Raw genomic sequence first — 9,528 nt, 5'->3', positions numbered from 1 at the left:
AGACAGCATGCAAAAACCCTTCCCCTCATGAAATGCTTGTCCAGCACCTACCACAGCTCCAGCTACAGAGCTGAAGGAAGATCTCAAAAAAGGGGCTGCCATGTAGTGGCTGGGATGGGATAAGGACAGAGGGTGTTGATATTTATAAGAGAAATATACCCTAATGTGTTGTCATCTTTCCTCCTTGAACAGGCTCATATGTCCAGACAAAGCAAATGTTAAATAACAGATCCATCACCCACTTCCTCCTCCTGGCATTTGCAGACATGCGGGAGCTGCAGCTCTTATACTTCTGTTTCTTCCTGGGCATCTACCTGGCTGCCCTCCTGGGCAACGGCCTCATCATCACCGCCATCGCCTGCGACCACCACCTCCACACCCCCATGTACTTCTTCCTCCTCAACCTCTCCCTCCTCGACCTGGGCTCCATCTCCACCACTCTCCCCAAAGCCATGTTAAATTTACTAACAGACACCAGGGACATCTCTTACTTGGGATGTGCTGCACAAGTATTTCTGTTTCTATTTTTGTTACCATCAGAGTTTTCTCTTCTCACCATCATGGCCTATGACCGCTACGTTGCCATCTGCCAACCCCTGCACTACGGGACCCTCCTGGGCAGCAGAGCTTGTGTCCACATGGCAGCAGCTGCCTGGGGCACTGGGCTGCTCAGTTCTCTCCTGCACACTGCCAACACATTTTCCCTACCACTCTGCCAAGGCAATGCTGTGGACCAGTTCTTCTGTGAGATCCCTCAGATCCTCAAGCTCTCCTGCTCAGATTCCTACCTCAGGGAAGTTTGGCTCCTTGTGGTTAGTGTCTGTTTAGGATTTGGGTGTTTTGTTTTCATCGTGCTGTCCTATGTGCAGATCTTTAGGGCCATGTTAAGGATCCCCTCTGAGCAGGGACGGCACAAAGCCTTTTCCACATGCCTCCCTCACCTTGCTGTGGTCTCCTTGTTTGTCAGCACTGGCATGTTTGCCTACCTGAAACCCCCCTCAATCTCCTCCCCATCCCTGGACCTGGTGGTGTCATTTCTGTATTCGGTGGTGCCTCCAGCAGTGAACCCCCTCATCTACAGCATGAGGAACCAGGGGATCAAGGATGCACTGAAGAAGCTGGTTCAGTCAGTTTCCTCTCACCAGCAATAAAATGTTTTGTTTTTTTTTTTTTTTTTTCTTCAGAACTGTTTCAAATTCATCTCTGAATCCTACCGTACATTGATCATTTTATTTGTCTAAATCTTTTTTTTCTAGAAATATCTGCAGTCACTCTTCTTCCTCAGAAACATGAACCACCTTCTCTGACCCAGAGCCCTTTGTGCGTGTGTCTGGTAGGACAGACAGCTGGCCTCCCGTGCCACATAACCATAATAAAAGGGATTTTCTTAGTACCGATGTCTGGAGGTTGGTCTCTTCTTCCAAAGCTGAGGTCAGGAACAGGCTGAAGGAATTGCCCCTCTGAGCGTGCTGCTGTGCTGGGGTTCTCCAGGGGTTCAGGGCAGGAGGGCATGGGGGGATGTGTTAGGGAATAGGCCTGTGCTGCCCCTTCACGTGGGGTGCCCAGTGCAATGGCAATGATGGCTGATCCATGGGGATCTCCCTGGGACCATCTCCCCGTGGCTTTCAGCCACCACTGCCCTGCAGAGCAGCACCGCCAGCTCAGGGCCGTGCCTGAGGTGACATCCCGCGACAAGAGCAGACCTATTTCTGGAGGCACCAGTTTGGGCAGCTTTTCTCTGGCTGGCACAGCAGGAGCTGCCTGGGGAGCCCCCAGTGCAGGAGTCTTGTGCTGGGGAGAGGGATGGGCACAGAGGGGCTGCCAGCACTGGGCAATCAGGATCTCTTGGAGAGAAGAGCAGCAGAGAGAGGGAGACGCTGGCCTGCGTCTGCTCATGGCATGGCTGGCCCAGCCCTGGGGCTGATGGGGAGGCTGAGAGCCCTCTGTGCCCCAGGAGCTGCTGTGACCTTCTGAGGGGCTGGGGCTGTGGGGTGAGTGCCCAGAGCTCTGCAGCACCCCAGCCTATCTCGCTGGCCATTTCCAGCACTGGCTGCTCACCAGGTTTATGGGTGAGCGTTGCTGCTAAACCATCTCCATCCTCCTGCTGGTCTCAGTGCCTGTATGGGGGACCGGCCAGCCTGCTGGCCTCTCTTCTGGCGCAGACCCCGCCAGACCCCAGAGAAGGGCTGTCTGCACTTGCTGTGAGGTTGCGCTCTGTCCTATTTTTCCAGTTCATCAGTGAAGTTTAACAGAGCAGGACTCAGTATGGACCCCTGGGGTACATCGCTGGTGATCAGCTCCCGAGGGGACTTTGTGCTATGGGTCATGGCCTTCTGGACCCGGCCTTTCATCCTGTTTCCAGTCCACCTCACTCATGCCTGTGAGGCTGTGATGGGATTCAGTGAGAAAAGCCTATTAATATTGAGCTGAAACACGTTCCCTGCTCTCCCCTCATCCACCAGCCGAGGCATCTTACTGCTGTGGTGGGCTAACCGTGGCTAATAACCCAACTCCCACCCAGCTGCTCGCTCACTCCCTCTCCCACCCCAGTGGGATGGGGAAGAAAATAGGTAGAATGGGAATGAGAAAGCTCCTGGGGGGAGACAATGACAGGGACATCACTTCCCAGTTCCCATTGCGGGCAAGACTTGACTTGGGGGAGCTTAACTCACTCCTTCACTCTAGGCTCCTCTCCCCATCCCGAGCAGTGCAGGGTGTTTGGGATGGGGTGTCACAACCAGCACATAACAGTTTTTATCTATTATTCCTTCTTTTCCCCAGTTTTGCTCTGCTCTGGCACTGGTCCTCCATGGGCTACAGGGAGATCTGCTCCACCATGGAGCACCTCCTCCTCTTTCTCCTACATTGGTGTTCCCTCCGTTGTTTCTCAATATGTTTGTTCTCTCCACCTTTACCAGTCTGGTGTTTGCTGCCAGTCCTGAAGAAGTTTTCACAGGGACATGACCAGATTTGCTGATGGGCTTCTCAGTGTCCTGCGCTGAGTCTCTTGTGGAGCTGGAAACAGCTCTGTCTGGCACAGGGCAATCCCTGGCCTCCTCCCACAGAGGCCACTCTTGCAGCCCCTCCGGCCACCAACCCCTTGTCACGTACACCCCCACAGTCATCCACTGTGGAAAGTGGAGGTTCAGAAGACTTATTTAGGTTTTTTCTGTTGAACTATGAACCTTTATTATTATATGTTGGCAATAAAGAAACAACTTCCTGTGACAGAAAGACTAGAGCTGAAAAAACCCCGGTGGCTGATAGGACACACGTCAGTGTTGGGGACATAGTCATCAAGATTGGCCATATAGTGTGTGACCTCACTGAGCTTGTTTTTCCTACATGCTTTTTCAGACTCCATCAGGGCACATGCAGGGTCAATATAAATTGGAGAATGTAGATATTCCTTGATCTAGAAGATGAAAACTGAAGAAAATTGCAAAAACAAGATAAAAACAAACAACAAACAAACAAACAACAAACAAACAAACAAACAAACAAACAAACAAAAAAAAAACAACAAACCAAAAAATTTAATATTAATATCTTCTTTGTTTAGGCTACATTCTGGAAATTCCTTATTTGCAAGAATTGAAAATTAATAAAAATTATGCACAGAGATGTTGCTTCTTAGAGCACATGGCTGTCTCCACCACAAGCTGTCCTACAGTGTCTTGCACCTCTGTTCCACACCAGGCTGGAGGGTCAACACAACTAACCCACCTCTCTCTCCACTCAGCATCTCCCCTCCTTTACTGACATCTCTCCATCATTGCTGCCTTTGTTGCTGTAGCAGGTTCCAAGGAGCTCCGTCACTTGCCCTTCATCAAAGGGTGCATTGCTGAGGGTCAGCTGAAGCTTGTCCAAATCTTGGAATGTTATCCCAGGTGCTCTTCCAGTGAGCAACCCTGAACAGACAGAAGTATAAAACCAACTCTGGAGGGAGCTATTTTGTCTTTCTATAGAGATCTTGCAGTAACATAGCCTAGCATAGCAGCAGCCTGTCCTTGCTTCCCTTTCTCCAGTGACCATGGTTTTGCTTGGCATAGACACCATTCCTTGCACGCAGGTCTTCCTGACGATAATGCATTTGTGGGGCAGGGAGGCTGGGTCAGCACAGGGACAGGGCTGGCTCTGACAGGGACCATGAAGCAGCTGCCAGGAGGTGACAGCAAGGACAGTTTACAAAGGACAAATTTATTTGTCTTGACTTTACTCTCCTTAGGAAGGAAAAGCTTGCCAGGAGCCAGTGGTTGCAGGGGCAGTCAAAAGCAAAAGGAAGAGCTTAAATCGCTCATTAAGTCCAAGGCTGAAGAGGAACATGCAGGGCTACTGCTGAATGGGAAGGCTGATTTAATAACAGCAGAGGCAGGTGGGGCTGGGGCACTCAAAGCCCTCTTTGCCTGAGTCTTTTCTGAAAAGGTCTCCAGGCCTGTGTGCTGAGGGAAAGGGCTCCACGAGCAGGAGAGCACGCATTGGCAGGAACCTCAGGCAACCCAGCAAGGCCAAGTGCCCGTGTGTGACCCTGCAGGACATCCCCCTGGCAATGGCACAGGCTGGGAGCTGCCTGGCTGGGAGAATCCCCGTGGGAAAGGTCTTGGTGGGTTGGAGAGGAGGCAGCCGTGTGCCCTGGCAGCAAGGGAGGCCAGCTGCACCCAGGCCTTTGTGGCCAGCAGGACGGCCAGGAGATCAAGAGAGGGTTACTGCATCTGGATTTTAGATATCCAGTACAGGAAGGATGTTGGCAAACTGGAGTTGGTTCAGTGAATGGCCCTCGATATAGGCCGGCGCTGGAACACTGGAACTTCCCCCAAATAATTTCAGGGGGGCCAGGCATGATTTAGCCCCCCCAAAATCGGGATTTTGGGGATTCAGACTGTCACCACCCCCAAAAATGGAGGATATTGGGGGAGAAAACCCAAACCACCCTCAATATAATTGGGGGGGGAGGGGCAGGCAAACCAAAATGGAGGGTTGAGGGGGGTCAGAGATGCCAACAACCCGCCAAAATGGAAGACAGAGTAGGGGGGAAAGCAAAACTGATTTAAGGGAGCCTTAACTGTCCACCCAACCCTTTCAAAATGGGGGTTTGGAGGGGCTCAGGGATCAGCCCCAAAATAATTGGGGGGGGTTGCAGGAAACACTGTAGCGCCCCACAAATGGGGGCTTGTGGTTCAAACAACACAAAAACCCCCTCAAATTATTGGGGGGGGCAGTGTCAGGGGACCCTGTGGCCCCTCCCAAAATGAGGATTCAGGGTCTCAGGGCCCCCCAGAGTGCTCATCCATGTCAAAGAGCTTCCTCTCCTCTGCCACTGTGGGATCATTTTTGGAGGGCAATGGCCACATTGGACAGGAGCAAGACTTTGGCTACATCGCAAAAGGGACGTGAAAAGAGGGAGGAGAACTGAGAGAGCTCTACAGCTGGTGAATGATGAGAATATCTTGACCTTCGTCACCAGAAGCCTTGGGAGTAGTGAACAGGAATGTAGAAAAACAAGATAAGGATGCTGAGCTTTGTCTGAAGAAAACATGCCAGGCTATGGTTGATGGGAAACCTCTGGTCGTTTCTTAAACAGTGGAAAGTTTTCTACCTTGCGCTAAAAGTGTATAGAACATTGTTTGTGCTTGTAAGATTTAATTAACCAATAGGCTTTAGGATACCAGTAACTAACTTGTAGCCAATGAATTGTCTGGTGTATTATGGACAGAGGGCAGTGACCAATCAAACGTTAGTCTTGGCGTGTGAACAGTGTGTGAGGAATGCATGTAACCAATCCAGCCTTCTGTTGATGTGTGATCAGTTGCTAGGCAGACATATAAGCGCACTTGTATCGCAATAAACGATTTCGATTTCTGACTCTTATAGAGTTGTCGGAGTCTGTGATTGTCCTCATGCCACCATGCCTGGGAGGTGGGGTCATTCATGAGTGACATCATAGGGCAGGGGAGCCACCCCCTCAGGGATGTCATAACCCACCAGTGACATCACAACCCAGGGTTGGGGAATCCCCATCACACCTAAGTGAGACTCTGATACTGCAATTCCATTGTGGATCCCCACCTCAACCCCATGAGCTCCCCTGTGATGCCATAAGCCCACTCCCACTACACAGGGGTCCACTATGATGTCAGAACACTGGTAGGGAGCCCCAAGAGCTTGCTATGACATCACAATCCTGATGCAGAACACCAAAGGTCCTTTATGATGTCACAGCCCTGGTGGGGAACCCCAAGGGTCACCTATGATGTCACAATTGTGGTTGGAAACACCAGAGGGTCTTCTGTGACATCACAAACATGGTGGGGAACCCCGAAGGTACACTATGATATCAGAACTCCGGTAAGCAAACCCACTAAGTTTTCTGTGACATCACAACTGTCAGAGAAAACCCCACCCCACGTGGCTGCCTGATGACATCACAACCCAGCAGGACACCCCCACCCTACATGGGTGTTGTATGATGCCAGCACCCTGGTGGAGACACCCCCACACACCATGTGGTCCTCAGTGATGTCACAGCCCCACAGGGAACCCCCATCTCACAGAGTTTCCCGTGATGTCACTGCCCAGGCAGGGACCCTCCTGATCCAGTGATGTCACAAACCAACGGGGAACCACCCCCGCCTTGAAGGATTCGCTATGTGAGAAGTAACGGTAGAATTTTGCTTTCGCTAAAAGTAATTAAAGAATAACTTTTGTTGAGTTAGGCTAAAGCTGTTATTAAATTAGTGTTGCTAAAATTATAACAGCTGAGCACGCCTTTTTTGATCACAGGTCAGGCATAGGGTTGGGCATTGTGGGGAGTTGGGCAAGCAGGAGGATGGGGGGGGTGTCTGTGGTTAGGTGTCATGTAAAGAGAATGGAAGCCAGCAGAAAAGGGTTAAGCGAAGAACTCCTGATGAAGAGGAACCTGGACTTCACCCCCTCCACCAACCCCCCCCACCCAGAGGACCACCGAGACCAACTGGAAATGCCAAAGAAGAGGGGGGGGAAGGAAAGCGAGTGGACTTGTTGCTTGGCTTGGTTGTTGCATTGTTCTTTGTTTGATTTCATGTTTAAACCTAATGGTTACATATAACACTGTGGATGCCTCCCCTGCTCAGCAGCTGCCAGTTTTGTGATAAGAAGTACTGAAGCAGGGAAAAGTACAGAGAGAGAAGGACAGCCTCGGAGAAACCAAGGAAAAGGAACTGCGCGGGTGCAAAAAGGAGGACTGGAACTATAAAAGAAGCCCCTGCTGGGGCAGGTTGTGCCATTGCTCCCAGCGCTGTATTCTTTGCTTCACTGACTCTGTCACCAATAAAACATATTTTTAAATATACGTGGGCTTGTTTCTCACAACTGGGGGCTCACCTGGGATACAGAATTCATCACCCCCAGCCTCTCTCACTGGCCACTTCCAGCACTGGCTGCTCACCCAGGTTTATGGGTGAGCGTTGCTGCTAAACCATCTCCATCCTCCTGCTGGTCTCAGTGCCTGTATGGGGGGACCAGCCAGCCCTGCCCGGCCTCTCTCCTGGTGCAGACCCTGGCAGACTGAAGAGAAGGGCGGTCTGTGAATCCCCACATGACACAGCTGGGGTATGGAAAGGGTTGGATAATGGGGGAGTCTGAAAAATGTACGTTATGAGGTTATGTCCTGCCAGGGCTATGGGGGGGACGATGAACTGATTGCTCTCACTGGCAACGTAATAGGGGGAACTTCAGAAACACCTGAATACACCAACAAGCCCATGACACTTTCATTCCCTCTTCAAAAATATAGACTTATACATCCATTTCTAAAACACATTTCCTCTTTATATTTTGAATGGAGAAATTGTTTCCAAGACACATATCTATTAAACATTTAATGTCTCCATTGCATCTAAACAGAGCTGAGAGCAATGGAGGTTGAAGAGGTTAGATAGAGCCCACTAGTGTTTCCTTGCTTTCAAGCAAAGAAAGCATTTGTAGCATTTCCCTCATATGTCCCCTGGGTTTGAGCTGGCCAAATCTGTATAAGGTGGACAATGGCACAACATCACAGCCCTCCAAGTGCCAGACCCCAACATATACACAGAGGCCCAGGGCACAGCCAACAAAAGGAAATGTCCTTCCTATCTGATAACCTGATAAACTTCTCCAGTGTGACTGGCTTGGTAGAGGAGTAGAAATTGTCCACCTGGACTTCAGGGGGCTTTTGGCAGTGTCTCCCAGAGAATCCTCATCGATGAGCTGGTGAAGCAGAGGCTGGAGAAGCAGACAGTGAGGTGGTTGAAACCTGGCTGAACGGCCGAGCCCAGAGAATGGTGGTCAGTGGCATCAGGTCTCGATGGAGGCCGGTCACCAGTGGGGCACTACAGGGGTCAATACTGGGTCCAGTCCTGTCCCTCCAAACCTCAACTTTACTGTAATTTGATGGTCCTGTGACATCCTTTCTGGGAAATCAGTGCTGCCGGGCACCTCTCTGAAGTGCCAGTGCACTGATGTGCGGGGCGTGCAGAAGGAGGAATTAGACGTCTGTGTGTGGTTCCAGTGGGCTACAGGCTCATGTGGAGAGCAGCGTGGGTGTGAGATAGCACACAGCAGGAGCGCGGGCAGGGACGGACAGGCCTGTAAGGCAAGGAGGGGTCGCCCTTTACGACAGAGCGAGTGGCGGGAATGGCTGGAGCTCTGCCTTGGGACAAGTGATGGGCCTCTGCGAGCTCATGGGTCAGGGTGAGCAAGCAGAGCAACACTGTCCCGAGTGACCACCAGCACAGAGAGAACCCAGGTCATGGACTAAAAGAACTCTGGACATTCTGTGGACGTTTCACAGGGGTGGTCCATGGACTAAGGGGTTGATATCTGCATACAAATCAAAGGATGGGAAGGAGGATGATGGTTAATGAGGATGGACGGGATAGTGTGAGACCTGAGCATGCTAGAAATAGTACGGAATGTGGGCTGGAGGTTGTCCAGGGTTTTGCTGGGATGTAGGAAATATAGATTAGATATAGTCCCCAGGTTGGAAGTCTTGTACGGGATTCCACACCCCCACCCTCCAGAGTCTAACTAAAGTTTTTCCAAAGGAAAGCCAGTAATTATACACTTGTTTTCTTGTTACATGCATATTTGGATTGGGTTTCAGCGTCTCATATGGTTTTCCATAAAGTAATTCATAGGGGCTGGCTGACAACTCACTCCTCGGCTGTATTCTAATATGCAGTAATGCCAGTGGGAGTGCTCGAGGCCATTTCAAGTTAGCCTCTTGACTTCTTTTGCTAATTTGTCTCTTTAAAGTCTAATTAATTCTTTCTACTTTTCCACTGGATTGTGGTCTCCAGGGAGCATGCAAGACCCAGGTTATCCCTAGAGCTTTGCTCATGTCCCGAACCACAGTTCCTATAAAATGCCGATTCCTATCTGACGATATTCTAATGGGCACCCCAAATTTGGGGTTATTTCTTATAAAAGCCACTTAACTGTTTCTTTAGCTTGATTTGTGTGACTGGGAAAAGCTTCCGTCCATCCATAAAAAAGTATCAATCCTAGAGATAA

General features: G+C 50.4%; 1 protein-coding gene across 1 annotated transcript; it reads left to right on the top strand.

Annotated features, from left to right (window-relative positions):
- The first annotated feature begins 215 nt into the window (after positions 1-215).
- On the top strand, positions 216-1,151 carry LOC122152992 (olfactory receptor 14A16-like). Its single transcript, XM_042789121.1, has one exon. The coding sequence runs from the start codon at positions 216-218 to the stop codon at positions 1,149-1,151; it is 936 nt and encodes a 311-aa protein (XP_042645055.1).
- Positions 1,152-9,528: the final 8,377 nt, after the last annotated feature.

This window comes from Tyto alba, unplaced genomic scaffold (assembly GCF_018691265.1).
Source record: "Tyto alba isolate M040663 unplaced genomic scaffold, T.alba_DEE_v4.0 Super-Scaffold_15, whole genome shotgun sequence".
Lineage (NCBI taxonomy): Eukaryota > Metazoa > Chordata > Aves > Strigiformes > Tytonidae > Tyto > Tyto alba.
The sequence above is the reverse complement of the archived record's forward strand: the minus strand, read 5'-3'. Positions and strand labels throughout refer to the sequence as shown.